Source organism: Euprymna scolopes, chromosome 14 (assembly GCF_053919585.1).
Source record: "Euprymna scolopes isolate OS-2025 chromosome 14, ASM5391958v1, whole genome shotgun sequence".
NCBI lineage: Eukaryota > Metazoa > Mollusca > Cephalopoda > Sepiida > Sepiolidae > Euprymna > Euprymna scolopes.
Window position 1 is genome coordinate 51,611,262 of NC_136495.1, and position 15,020 is coordinate 51,626,281.

At 33.4% G+C, this 15,020-nt stretch overlaps 1 protein-coding gene across 1 annotated transcript in view; it reads right to left on the bottom strand.

The window, feature by feature from the left end:
- LOC145293002 (small G protein signaling modulator 3 homolog) overlaps window positions 1–15,020 on the bottom strand; it is an 88,213-nt gene that overhangs the window by 21,009 nt on the left and 52,184 nt on the right. Inside the window, exons 11-15 of the mRNA XM_080139257.1 lie at window positions 13,906–14,037; window positions 12,601–12,789; window positions 6,943–7,029; window positions 5,515–5,538; window positions 3,365–3,511 (exon numbers count right to left, since the gene is read on the bottom strand). Of these exons, the coding sequence (XP_079995383.1) occupies window positions 3,365–3,511; window positions 5,515–5,538; window positions 6,943–7,029; window positions 12,601–12,789; window positions 13,906–14,037 (579 nt within the window). The remainder of the gene's footprint in view (window positions 1–3,364; window positions 3,512–5,514; window positions 5,539–6,942; window positions 7,030–12,600; window positions 12,790–13,905; window positions 14,038–15,020) is intronic.

Genomic DNA, 15,020 nt, shown 5'->3' on the forward strand with positions numbered 1-15,020 from the left:
TTGGGGCAGAAATGCACACGGGCCCTTTTTGGCTTGTGGAAAATGCTTCCATGCCCCAAAGAGATAAAGACTACAAAAGAAAATTATTTAAATCAATGTACTTACACCCCCCCCTCCTAATCAATCAATGTGGATTATATCCTTGGGTCCAAAACTGAATATAAATGAAAAAAATAAAAATGATAAAGTAATATTCATACTACCCATAATACATTAGCTATTTTTAAGCTAGGAAAGAAACCGTTTTTAATCTTTTTTCCCTTACGTTCTTTTTCCTTTCCCTATTATTTTTCCAAGTTTCTTTTGCAAAAAATAACCTACTAATTAACTACCAAAAGAAAGAATAAATATATTTTTTTAAAAAATCAGTGAATTTTTCCAAAAAATGACCTACCATTTCCTTATAGATCAAATATGGTTGAAGAGTGTGGTGAGCAGTTTATAAACATATATAAAACTCAAAATAAATGTATTTTTTCAGTATGGGTTCCCTCTCATAGCTGTAAACCTAAAGTATCAGGTTCTGTAATATTATTCATAAATAATTATGCTCTTATAACTTTCTACCCAAGAAAACAAAATTTATATAGCAATACTAAATGAAATTGATAACGATACAAATAATATTTAAGCAAACCCATCAAGATAGTAAAAGCTCTACATAGTTAAGTAAAGGAAAAAATAAATTCTTTAGACTAATGTATTTCAAGGTAAATGCTTCTCATCAGAAAAGTAGAAAAGCCATGAATATACATTTACAAAAAACCGGCTTAAGGACATTTGCTTAGAAATGAGAGAAAAAAAGCTATAAGCAAATAACAGTAGGGAAGATGATAAAGAAGTAGTTAGAAGAATGGGGACAAATAAAGGGGAGTAGTGAAAAAGAAAGAGGGAGAAAGGTAGAGAAGAACAAAAATACATATAAGTAGTGAGAAATAAATAAGAAAACAGAAAAAGTCCAAACTTTATAGGATTTTCGAAGTAAAGTTTGTAAAATAGTCCAATATGCAATGAGTTGAAAGAATCCAAGTTGAAAGTTTAAAGCTGAAGTATATTTCGTAAAATTCTGCATGTTGGCAACACACATGTTAAATTTGGATATGCATGCATCTAGCTTTGAAATGCAAGACATTCTTTTTTCTGTTTTGATAATATAATAAAGTTTTATTTAACTTTTAATTCTAATCTTTATATATATATATATATATATATATATATATATATATATATATATATATATATATATATAAAGATGTTCTACCCCCTCATCATATTAGTAATGTCATTTATTCATTTAAATGTGGTTGCGCTGCCGACTACGTAGGTGGAACGTCTTTAAAATTGGTAAGTTGCATACAACATGTACCGAGCAAAATCAGGAATGGAACATTCCTATCTACCGACGCTGTAAACAACACATATGGATCCGCTATAATGGAACACTTTATTAAATACTGGGATTGTGCAACAAACTTCAGCATCGACTCTTTCTCCGTATTGAGTCAAGCTCACTCCGTCTATCATCTAAGTCTTGGAGACTGTTCATGTTTGCCTTAGGAAGCCTTCCCTTTGTAAGCAAAAGGACTGCTTGTTGGGTTTGAATGTGATCAGCCTCTAAAATTCATCCCCATACGATTGCTCTTGCTACCGACTCTTTTTTATCATTAAGGAAAACAAATTACTAAAAAATAAATCCCTCGATTCCAATTTTGATGAGTGAGGGTGAAACATGTCAACTTACTCGTTTTGATCCCCCCCCCTACTTTTATTTTTTAGTCACTATCCATTTTCCTTTTCTCCTCGGTATTTTTTTTTTTTTAATATAAAATGAATTCCGAAGGAATACGTCTTCCCTTCATGATTGCTTTAATAAAGTTTTTTACCCCCAAGAAAATCATGAAATATATATATATATATATATATATATATATATATATAAATTAAAAGATGAAGAAGAAAAGTTACATAGAGACTTTGTATCATCAGATTAATAAGGACAAAAACATTAGATTTTCAATATAAACTCCATTTTTTTAACTCTGTGTTGAATTGAATATAAATTTTCTTGACCCAGCTTCCTTAAAACAATTATAAGGAACTAGTGGGACCTGTGGAAATTCCACAGGGGACCGATTCATATGTAATATATTGATGTTGGCACTCTGTAGATATTCACCGTAAATGAAGATGCTCTGATATTATTGTAGCTATTTTGTTAAAACTGCAAAAGTATTTATCCAAGCTAGCAGGGACGCCTGGGATAGCCAGGTCATAAAATATGCTTAAATATGATATTTTAATTCTTGCAGATTTCATATATATTATTATAAAGTTAATGTTCTATCAATTTTTATATTTTATAAAGTTGTGATTTCAAAAATAAAAAATATCTATATGACTTGGGTTCATCAGCTTGAATCAAAACCGAATCCCAAACTTATGAATAATATATATGTATAACTTTAGTTCCTTCAGCTATAATCGAAACCAAAACTTATGAAGAATTCTTGATAAAATTATTTATGACAAGAAATGGAAGTACATAACCATTAAATGACCGGATGTAAGCGGGACACAAAAAATAGCACATATGTTATCATATTAATATAAAGATTCTTTAAGTAAACATAAAAACTGACTTGATCAATCAGTTTTTATGTTTACTGATTAAACAGGTGACAATTCTCAAGACAACTTGCTTTGTGACCTATACCAAATGATAAAATATCCATATATATATTCAAGCAAAATAGGCAGATGTTTCTGGACAGACGTTTCTGGACAGATGTTTCTGGACAAATTAAGCTGATGGATCATTTATGTTTGATTGGGAGGGGGGGGTAGTGTTTCAGTCAAACCCAGAGTACAACCAGGATTTTAAACAGGTCTATTGTTTTGTATTCCATTCAAAGTCATTGTTGTTCCAATTGAAATTCTGTTTGATAGAGAAAGCAAATGTTATTCGAAATCAAAACATTGTTACATCATTACAGCAGTGACCAAGACCATATGATACAGCTTGTATTGAAATCAAGTACCGAATTTGGATGATGTTGGATGATCACAATGATGAATGAATACACACACAAACAAGTTTAAATAATTTTATCTCGTATTTCATGTTTTGAACTTCAGACAATACAAAAACAATCATTTTCCCTCTCTCTAATAAGGTATGTTAATGCTTAAGAGGGGTACAAGTTATTTCTGAGTTATAAATTTTAATGCCTCATTTTTTATATAATTTGATAATTTACTGATGTTTTTAAAATCAGTCTTTAGTTATTTAAAATCTAGTTTGAAAAAAGAAACACAAATAAAGGAACACGAAAAAAAAAAAGAAAAAGTTTTTGATAAATCTTACAGTTATGATGTCGTTCTTTCGAAATCCAAGTTCGTCATCGTCGTGTCGCTCAAAATCAAGCAAAGCTTTTGCCCTTCGTCGTCTATTACGAGCCACATTCACATAATTTTCTAAGTCTCGAGCATGACTCTCCATGGAATAATCTGCCTGCAAGATCAAACAAAAAGATTTGGGTAAATTGGATGAAATTTCCAAAGCAACAAAATTTATAATCTTCATGTGTAAAAGAATCAAATTAAAAAAAAAAAAAGTCACAGTAAGTAATAACATATCCCTTTTGCATTACAGTTTAAACTTAATTACTAGAAAAAGTTTGACTTGTTGAATCACTCATTAAATTCGGGTGAAATTGCTTGAATTAGGAAAAAATAAGTTTGCAAAGGCAACTAATTTTTTTTTTTAAAATAAAAAACAAAATTAGTCACATTCTACTCACTGTAGTGCCAGGTTAAATATTTTTACCACTCTTTTAATGTCTTCCTTAATCAATATAGAAAAAGGAGATGGCAATGGAAATAAAGTGATCACCTTGAACTCTTAATACATAGACAGAGACAGAAGTGAGTGATATATGCGATATAAAATAAGAGCAGGAGATCAAGTAGCATGGAGTGAGAGAGGAAGAGAGTGATAAACAGAAACTTATCCCGGGGTTCTACTGTATAATCTTAAGTTTGAAGGAAAGAGTTCTTAAGCAGTAATAATTTAATTTCTGATGACAATTCAAAAAAAAAAAAAAAAAAAAAAATAGACCATTCTTACATAAATGTTGACAACACAGTAGCCATGTAGAATAAAATTGAACTATTAACAATCGTTATTTTCCTTAGAAAAGTGTGTTTAATAAAATCACTTGCTGAAGTCTGTGAAACATTTCTTTAATCTGGAGAGGTGAGCACTTTTTCAGATGACCTAGCTTGACATATAGCAATACTCTTTTCATTGGTAAAGATAGATGATTATTGCTGCTCTGCTTAAAAAAAAAAAAAATATTCATGTAGAAAACATAATGATATAATTTTATTGCACTGAACAAGTAGTGTCAGTGAAAGTCATGCAGAAGTTGACAAAAATTGATCTCTCAAATTTGATAGCCAGCCACATTCTCCAAATCTCGATTCAGGTTAGTTATATAATATTTTTAAACATGCATACACCTCAACTTCCACGCCCATTCTAGGATTTTACCTATTATTTATTTATTTTTTATTTTTTTTTTTAGAAAGGAGTCGCCACTTATCAAGGCCCTGAGGCCACTCAAGAATAAGGGTTAATAAGTGTACACTGATCAATGGGACAATGTAGTAGTTATTGTTAGTAGTGTAAATTTGGTAAATTGGATTACTTAAGGGGAACGGCTCATCAAGAACTTGTTTACATTGGTCTTGAAGACGACCATATTATAGTCAGCCGGAAAGCAGGCAAATGGAAGAGAGTTCCACAGGTGTGCAGTTCTAAGAAAGAATCTTTGTTCATGGAATCTACATTTAGGTTTAGGCACAAATAAAGAGTGGGGGAAATTATTGATAGTGTTTTCAGCTAGATAAGTATTTCTTGTGTAAGTTTGTCGACGGGGGACCATAGATTGGAGCTTAGACAAGCACTTGCCATGAAAATAACGATAAAGCAGAGACAGGCTTGCAATGTCTCTTCTGTGAGAAAGAGGTTGCAGGGAAGAGTAAAGGGTATACTCCACTAGGCTACAAAGTCTATTTTGAACTCTGTCAAGGCAAGATAAGGTCTTATTAGCAGCTCTTGCCCAGATGTGGCAACAGTACTCCATCCTTGGACGTACCTGACTCTTATATAGGTAGAGAATTGCATCAGCAGTGAGATATCTACTGGATCGATAGAAAGATCCCACCATTTTCCCAGCGACCTTGGCAACAGATTTGATGTATGTGTTCCATTTTAGTTTCATTCAATGTAAACATGTCTCCTACTGAACGTGGCTTCCAGCCACATATTGTTCATTTAGTAAACAGATATGCAATTGTTCACTGCAAGTGTCCTTAAAGTGTCTCTGTGTCAATCAGCAATTATATCCAGTATCCCAGACTCGATTCGAGAGAGAGAGAGAGAGGTTCCCAGTGTAAAGATAAGTTTTCTGAGTTAGGTAGAAACTGATAAAAATTGTGGAAGAGACTTACCTGGTTCAAATTACTTCTTAGACTCTGAAATTTGAAGCAAACAGGTACAAAATCAGTTAAAGTGACCAGGATTTAAGACAATTCAAAAGTATAAGATGTGGGTAAACCGTAAAAGATATAAAGAAGAAAGCACAAGCAAAATTAAAAAAAAAAAAAAAAAAAAAAATTAATATCACCTCAAAAACTCTAAAGTATTATTTTTAAAAAATATTAAAAGAAAAGAAAAGAAACTTGTCATTTAATTTTCATGCTTAGCTTATTAATGTCCTGTTCCTTATTAATAGTGTGAATGTTATGTCACAAGCAAAAAGTTGCAGTTGACTCTTTTCCCAGGTATCATTCGACAAAGAAGATGTGTTATGAAGGTTTCACAAAGACTCCCACCGCCACCAATTTAGGATATGTTAATGATGATAATTTAGCTTCATGGTTTTTCTGGTGAAAGATAATAAATCAACAGAACTATCAAAATGCTAAAATCTATGCTGGACGAACATGGAGTAAAATCACAACATATAGTGATGATGTAAAAAAAGTTTTTTGATTATTCAGACGACAAGTTTCATCTTAGTCATTATTTTTACAATGTTTGGTAACCTTTGAGTCAGAACTTTGGAACCTGTATGGAATTTTGAACAAAACCCTTTATTCAGATTATTCTCAGTCTGTCAGTCATGATTGGGTAGAAGTTATTAATCTATATTATTTTTTGTTATTGCTGGAAGTAAGAATTGAACTATCAATCTCCACAAGACTCATTAAAACTGATTATTAAACAATGCTCTTAACAGTTATGCCATGGGTCCATGTGGTTTGACAAAGATTACAAACTTCGAAAAGATATACCTGAAAATGGTCAGAGGTTACATTCGCCAGAACCCTGTGGTTATAACAATCAAAATGTTAGTGGGCTGAATAATTCAAATTGAAGCATCATTGTAATAAGTTGTTTGAATTAAATTTATTTTACCTACTATGATGACATACAAGTAATATTAAAAAATAAATAAGTTAATATTTCTTTTAAACATGCATAATTATTTGCAAGCTAAAATAGACAGATCAGGAATTTGTTTTATTAATATAGTCAGCTGTTACTATTAAAATATGTCTCCATTTTGATCATCTTCATAGTCGGAAAAAAAAAATTTTTTTTAAAGGAATTACATTGAATTATATTTTATTATTTTGAAGAACATTCAGAATTAAGCATTGATTTTGTAGGAAGGAACATTATATAGAATAGAAGAGGGTTCAATCCATAAGTAGTTCTCACTTGCCGTCAGTCAACCTGACATTACCACTGGTCATATATCCACAGGCATTTAAAAAAAGGATAATACAGAAAAAAAAAATCAATATCTTGTATATGTCAACTTAAAAAATGTGAAGCAAACTGGAAAAGGAAGAAAAAATTAGAAATCTTACATCTCGGTTGATCCTGTTCGATTCATCATCATCACTAGATATAGACTTCCGTACCCAATAGCTACCATGACCATCAGCAGTATTAATCTAGAAAAAGACACAAAATAGAAAAAAAATAAATTTCATACAACAGCAATCAGAATAATATAATACAAGTGGTGAGATAAACTCATTTTGGTATTTTGTTTCTTCTACCAGGTTTGAATATTCAAGAAGTATTGTTATCTTCCTTGAACCGTGTTAAAGTTACCTCCCCTGAATTATCTATATAATATTCTGCTTGTTCCTTCCTTAGTCCATATGTTATGGTTTGAAAAAGGCCAAATACAATTTTTGAAGGTTTCAGAAAAAAAAAAAAAAAAGAAAAAGAAAAAAAGCCAAATTCGCAAAATTTGGCTATAAAAATGACTTCCCTTTAATGTAACCTTGTTTTCAAATATCATAATATTATTGTTGTAATGATGTGAAAAACGAACTTATAATTTTGATGTATATCAGTTCTTTTCTGAAGAAAGTCAAAACATTATGTAAAAAAGGGAATATTCAAAAGAAACAAAGAAAAAAAAAAAGAACATTGTCATCCAAGAGGTGCTGGACTAAAGGAGTAAATTAAAGATTGTTTCTTACAATGTGATTTTATTATTTGTATTGACTGTGTAGCACAATATTACTTTCTGAGTATTTATTAATACTTATTAATTTATCTCATTTGGGTCAGTTCTATATTTAAAATACAATGGATAATATTTTCATAGAAATGTTAATAAACCTATATTTTTTGCGCTTTATAGTTTTTCTGTCAAAAAAAAAAAAAAAAAAAAAAAAAAAAAAAAATCAATCTTTTGCACTATCCAGAAACATATTAGCTTTATCATCTTTTGCACTATCCAGAAACATATTAGCTTTATCAAGACATTTGTTCATTAATTATATTTCTTATTCTTTGAAATTTCTATGGGTTCTGTTAGTATTGAATAACAGAAAATGTACTCTTCAATTTGAAAGAACAAAATGAATACGCTCCACACATGTGAGATTCAAAACTAGGCCTTTCGTTTTTCTAGATTTGGGCTCCAGTTTAGTATGGTTTTTACACCACTGTTGTTTTATCAGATCTCACTTATGGCTGCAGTTAAAATATTCCCATACAGCTAGCCATCTTATGACAACTTTCTTTATTGGTTACAGATATAGTTTATAGATAATATCTTGTTTATATCAATAATTCTTCTGTATCATGAACTATGTTTCTCTTACATTTGTTTTTGACAAACTTTAAGTATGATACAAGGCTCATGTAATACAGAAATGAATGACAGAAAATTTTTATGATCCAATGGCCCCTAACATCAGTCTCTGAGTGCCTCAGATTTGAAACTTTTGAGCTATTGTGTATGGATTGCATTTGAGAAAAAAATTAATGAACACACTCATCCAAATATTTTTCTTTTTTACTCTTATTTATCAACAATAATGCATATTGCCACTTGAATGTAGGGGGTTATTATTTGGGATTATGTCTACAGGGGCACTATGTAGGGAGTTGAGCAGTAAGATGCAAAGATGTCTGTTCACATTATATTTAAGTATTTGCATGTTGGTACAGTCAGAGAAGCAATTAAACAACCCGGATGTAAGTGTGACACAAAATATCACACATGTGGGAGAGAGGTTGCAGGGGAGAGAAAAAGGCATCACCCACTAGGCCACAAAGCCTCTTTTGTACTCTGTCAAGGCAGGATAGGCTGTTTTGGCAGCTCCTGCCCAGATGTGGCAGCAGTATTCCATCCTTGGACGTACTTGGCTTTTATATAGATAGAGAATAGCATCAGGGGTGAGATATCTTCTGGAGCGGTAGAAGGATTCCACCATTTTTCCAGCGACTTTGGCAACTGACTTGACGTACGTGTTCCATTTCAGGTCAGGAGTAAAGGTCAAGCCCAGAAGCTTATCAAAACATGGAGCTTCCCTTAGACGAGAGCTACCCATTTTAATTGATGTCAAATGGGGAACAGTGCGTTGATGATGTAAAGATAAGAGCTTGGTTTTAGATGCATTAAAAGTAACCAGCCACCTCCTCTCCCACTGTACCACGCGCTCAAGATCAGAGAAGAGAGAATCTGAGAGAATTTTGTCATTTATGGCCTTTGATGTGTTGCCATAGATGGTCATGTCATCAGCATAGATGTCAACGAATGATTTAAGTATGTGTTTTGGGAGATCATTGATGTATATCAGGAAGAGAGTTGGGCCCAGGATGAACCCCTGAGGGACTGATTTCTGCCCATCAACCACTACTCTTATGAGCCTATCAGAGAGAAATGATTTAATGATTGAGAAAACATTTCCAGTCATACCGTAGCTGGAAATCTTGTGAAGTAGGCCCTTATGCCATACCTTATCGAAGGTCTTTGATATGTCAAGAGCAATTGCCCTAGAGAGGAAGCCTTTGTCAAGAGATTCGCTAATCCTATGAGATAACCGTTAGCACATCTGCTGTAGATCTGGCGGAACAGAAACCATATTGCATATCACTAAGAAGGTTATTTCTGCTGAGGTGGTTGACTACTTCTCTATTTAATATGGATTCCAGCAGCTTACTCATGACACACAGGAGACTTATTGGTCTGTACTGAGAGGGAGATGACTTATCACCTGAATTCTTAAATACAGGGCATACTGATGAGGTTTTCCAGGGTGTTGGGAAGCACTTCTCTTTAAGGCAACGTTTAAAGAGTTTCGTAAGTATGGAGGCAAGTTCTGGTTGAAGCTTTTTCAGCACAATGATTGGAATGCCGTCAGGGCCAGCTGCTTTACTGGAATCAAGGCTCTTGGCGACCTCACGCACAGATATTTGTATGTTGCAGAGCGTGTTGTCCGTTATAGGAGGAAATACGAGGAGTTGATGGCCTTCGTCGCATAGGGTAGAATTAGCTGCAAAGTTCTTGGCAAATTGTTTAGCCTTGTCTGATGCTGACGAGATGACCTCAGGTCCATTAATGATGGTTGGGATAGAACGCACGCTTCTGTTCAGGATCCTGTTTGCTATTTGCCAAAACTGGTGGGAACCAAGCCGCTGCTCAGCTACTTTGGATTTAACGGACTGAGCATATAGCTCTCTTGCATGTTTTATTATTCTTTTGCAGTGGTTGCTGGCAGTCCTGAAGGCAGCTTTAGTCTCAGTGCATCTATTATGTTGGTAGCTATGGAAAAAGTGATTTCTGTGCGCGATACCAGCAGCACATTCTGGGGAGAAACATGGCTGGCTGTTAGGTTTTTGTTGGAATTTTTTGGATGGTATGAATCGCTCTATGCCTACAATTAGCCATTCGGTCAGGTCTGATACTATGGAGGACACATCCTTTTAAAACACGGAATGCAGGGGTAGATCAGATATAAGTGTACGGAAGCTCTCCCAGTCAGCCGTAGAGTATCGATATACAGTACGGTGAAGAGGTACATCTGAAGACTTATTGCATTTCGTTTTTATCTTAACTGATACAACCGAGTGATAAGAAGATCCCAGAGACAGAACGGAACTTGAACATAGCTCAGGGGAAGTTGTGAGAAAAAGGTCTAGAAGGCTAGCATACTGACCGGCACTATTAGGCACACGGGTGGGTTCGTGAACAATCTGGGTGAGGTCATAGGCAATGGCAAAATCATGACAGTACCTCCCCTCATCATCCGTCTTGTTAGAGTGGGTTAGCTATTCCACATTGTGAACATTGAAGTTACCACAAATGTGGATGTTAGCTGAAGGGTGAGCAGACAGGATGTGGTCAATTTTCACAGATATGCCCTTAAAGATAGTAACTCCGCTGTTGTGTGGGCAATAGAGAACAAATATACATGCAGTGGTGTAAGCAAGTGCAACCCGGAAGCACATATAAGGTAAATTAGGGTCTTCTCTGGAGATATCCCTACCACATGGAAAGCCATCTTTAATTTAGGCACATATTCCATGTCCATGGCGATCTTGGGGATCAGATTTAGATGTTAAATTAGAGTATCCTTTAATTATGAATTCGTCAAGGGAAGTGGTCGGCTTTATGCCAGTTTCGCTTAGGGATATGTCTGGTTTTGTCACCTGTAATTGGGTTTCAACCTCTGGAAGGTTGGAACGTAGACCCCTGATGTTGGAGAAGGAGACATGGTAGTAGGGGTCTACGTTGGAAAATGGGGTTCTAGGTTTATTCGTATTTTTTTCTGGAGATATTTCATGCTGAGGATTGGGATTTGTGAAACAGGTCGACAGACTTGGTTAGAGCAGCACAGAGAGGGAAAGTAAGAGAGAAAAAGAGAGGAAATTTTTTTCTTTTTGTAGCCATGATATGGTAAAGCCGTAACAATTACCCACTAGTATGGCATCGAGAGGCCCCACTAGAAACTACTGCATGGTCCAGGGTCCATTCACCAGATGGCAATACAGCAGCCCCAGTATTTTGCACCTGCTGATAGGACAGCCTCCTTAGTGGTTAATCCAAGGTTCGGGGCCCTGACTATCAGCACCCTTACTAGTGACATGGCCACAAGGATAAACATAGAAACAGAAGATTTCTGACATCTCAGGCTACCGTTCACGAAGTACTGGCATCCTGAAAAGCAGCTTTTTCTTCACCCTTTGTCAGAAAAATCAATCATTGGAAATGAGGACTGAGGGACTAATAAGGAGAAACGAAAGTAACGAGAGCTGCCGATAACACATCCACAATGCATTGTGTACTCTCCATTAAAAAAACAAAAATGGGGGGGGGGAAGGATGTATTAATATTTACTTAGTCAAAGTCCGTGGCTCTAATTCGAAATTAAAGATATTTGAAGATAAATTCCCTTCCCATATTTACGAATGAATTGAAAATGGAATAGATTACTGTAATTTCCGTTTAAAGGTATTAAGCTTTTCTTCTTTCCAAGAGACACTTCCAACAAAAGAATTATAATAAGGACAATTTAGCACTGAAATATTTTTAAAAATACCGGTGGGGAGTTTTCACGTGTCCAGATATTCATTAAACTTATTTCTTCCTTGCCAAAATGCACTTCCATCACGTTGGAAGGTTTTCCACTCACTGACTCTTCCTATTCGGATTTCGGTGCTTGTGGCGGACGGGGTGGAAAATGGTGCACGGGTGGTGGGAGGTTTTCATTTATATTTATAGAGAAAGTAAGCAGTAATCCTAAAACTCAAAACCTGCTATTGCAGCTGAAGGAGACTTTAATGACTAAAATAATAAAACAATGTATTTACTCATCCTCAAAAATGTTTTTTAGTAAAAAGACATTATCTCTTTCTAAAAATCATTTTTGTGAGTGCAACCTTAAATATGTTTCACACGGTGTATAATTTGAGGGTTTTTTTTTTTTGTTGTTATATTGTTAGGTTTTACGGTATGTCAATCATCCAATGATGATCATTTTAAGCTAAAATCATGCACGGTTTTGTATATGATTGATTTGTAGATTAATTTGAATTTGAAAAGAATTTTGTTACACACCATACCTAGTCTTTCTAAATGGTCACCCACTTAGCATTGGCAAGAGTCAATACGTCTTAACTTCAGAGATCTAACAGGAAGCAATGTATCAATTTGATTATAAACATATGAAGTTGACATGTGATTATAGCAAGTGATGCTTAATAAACAAAAAACTTACTAGTTTGCTATTCTTGGGGTCGACAGATTGGAAATGTCGAGCTACTTGCAAAATTGCTTCTCGTAAGTCGACAAGTAATTCTGTTTGACGGATATTTTTTGCTTTACCTAAGTCTTCATCATCTTCATTTCCCCAGAGCAACAAAGACACGAGAGATCTCGACCGGCGCAAATGCCGTTTGTTTAATTGCTAAAAATAGATAAGTTTAAAAATAAAAAAAAAAATAGGCAAATTAGAATTTTGCAATTTTATTAATATCAAAATAAGGACAAAATAAAATATGCATCAAGTGCGCTTGAAAGCCAAATCACAATGTAATATTAGTAAAATAAAAAAATATTTTACTTGTTTGAAATTTATAACATATTTCGGAGCCATACTCCATCATCAGTGTGTTGTTTTCTTTCTTTTTTTCCTTTTATTCTTCCTTGCCATGTTGTAAAGTTGTGATTTGACTTTCAAGCACACTTAATGCGTATTTTATTTTATTCAAATTAAATCAACGTTTCTATATGGAATTCACACACTTGACATCAAAATAAGAGTTTTTTTTGTTTGTTTCAAAATTTTTTTTTGCATGATTTAGATTAGAAAATATTACAAAGATCAAAATAGTAGTTAGAATAATCTAATTGATTTTTTTTTTTTTAGAAAATATGAAATCTAAGCGAAAGAAATGCTTATTTTTATTAAATATTAGCTGTAGCTACCTGGTATTATCCAGGAATATTTTTTTATGTTCATTATTGTTTTAACTTTTTTTTTTTAAAACTGTAAATGGATTTTTAAAGTTAAAATTAATTATTACAATATTGTTAATCATTAAATTATTAATTGAACCAAATTGTTATAACACTACAACTAATTGTTATAGTATTGTTGTTTAATCTATAAATTTATTAGATGTGAAGTTTCTAAAAATGAAAATTTGTTAAGAATTGTAAAACCAGGAATTACTTTATATTTGGCAGGTTATATTCGTTTAAAATCAGAATAAAAAATTATTAGTTTCAAATTTACAACCTCTTTCTTTAAGTTTGTGTATGGTAATTAGAGGTCGAGGTTGTGAATTCAAAATTAATTTTTTTTTTACTCTGATTTTGTCCAAAACTGAACTTAAGCATTTCAAATTAGAATATGAAGCAGATTTCTTAGTTTTACTTTTTATTTTTTTTCATTTCTGTAATTAGAACTCTAAGCGATACGGGGTAGCCCTACTAGTTCTAAATATAAAAGCAAATACAAAAGTTTTGACAGTAGAAAATGATGAAAATTAAAAAAAAAAAAAAAAAAATGATTATTAACCTGTTTGGGTAAATTTTTAGTAGATTCCGGATTAACAATTGTCCCCTGATCTGCCATTAGATAAGCCAAGTGTTTACGGCGGTGAGTCTCCACAATCATATCCGTGAGGGAGGCAGCTATATAGAAAGAAATCTGGAAAAGAAAGGACATGTTCAATAGAATACATAAAACGTATGCAGATTAAATCAACCTCATTTTTTTTTTATTTAGTCCAATCAATAGAAATATAATCACAAACTTCAATTATATTTGTTTTTTTAGAAGATAATTCAGCTTTTTGTTAGCAAAATAAGAAAATTTTAAAAATAATCTTTTGTTTAGAAAAAAAAAGATTCATTTATAAAATGCTAGCCTGGGTGCCTGGATGTGTGGAAGTGCGTGTAAGCAAAAAAAAAAAAAAATAATTAAGAGTAGTAGACAGGCTCGAACCCGTAATGCGCAGGAAAAAAAGGAGGTGAAAAAAAAAGCAAACAGTCTTATCGATGCACCCACCGTGCACGGGCAGTCGAAATAACGTCTTATGTGTTGTTGTTAACACGAGGTTGTAACGAAAGAGAGAGAGAGAGAATGGTGGTTGCCAACTTCAAAATATCTTGGTGGAAGCCTGGATGAGACAAAATGTGTTTTTAAGAGGGAACTAACAAAATGTAAAATGTAGGAACTTAGTCTCATTTTCTTCTCCCTCTCTACTTTTGACCTTTCAACCACTGGATGATCAAATGCATCCACTATAAATAGAGGATTCATCTTCTGAAAGATCTTGTATCGAATTAATTGAATAATTAATGTGATAAGCATGTCAAATAATTATCTATTACAGTTATTGTGATATTGTCATTGGTCCAACAGGATAGCAAGCCACAGATACCACCAACCTCAGCAAAAAAAAAAAACATGATATGATGTTGAGTTTGACAACAACAACCAGATCTTGAATGAGACTGGGGTAAATGAAAACGGTCAGTTAGTAAACTATTTTTTTTTCTTGTTTCAGTGAACTAAACTACAGTGCCAAGATTGACAGTAGATTCCACAATTCTTGACAATATGAAGAGGTTGAAGTGGCATTCCATACAAGTGCTTTTAAATTCAGAAACAGGAACTACCTAAGAAGG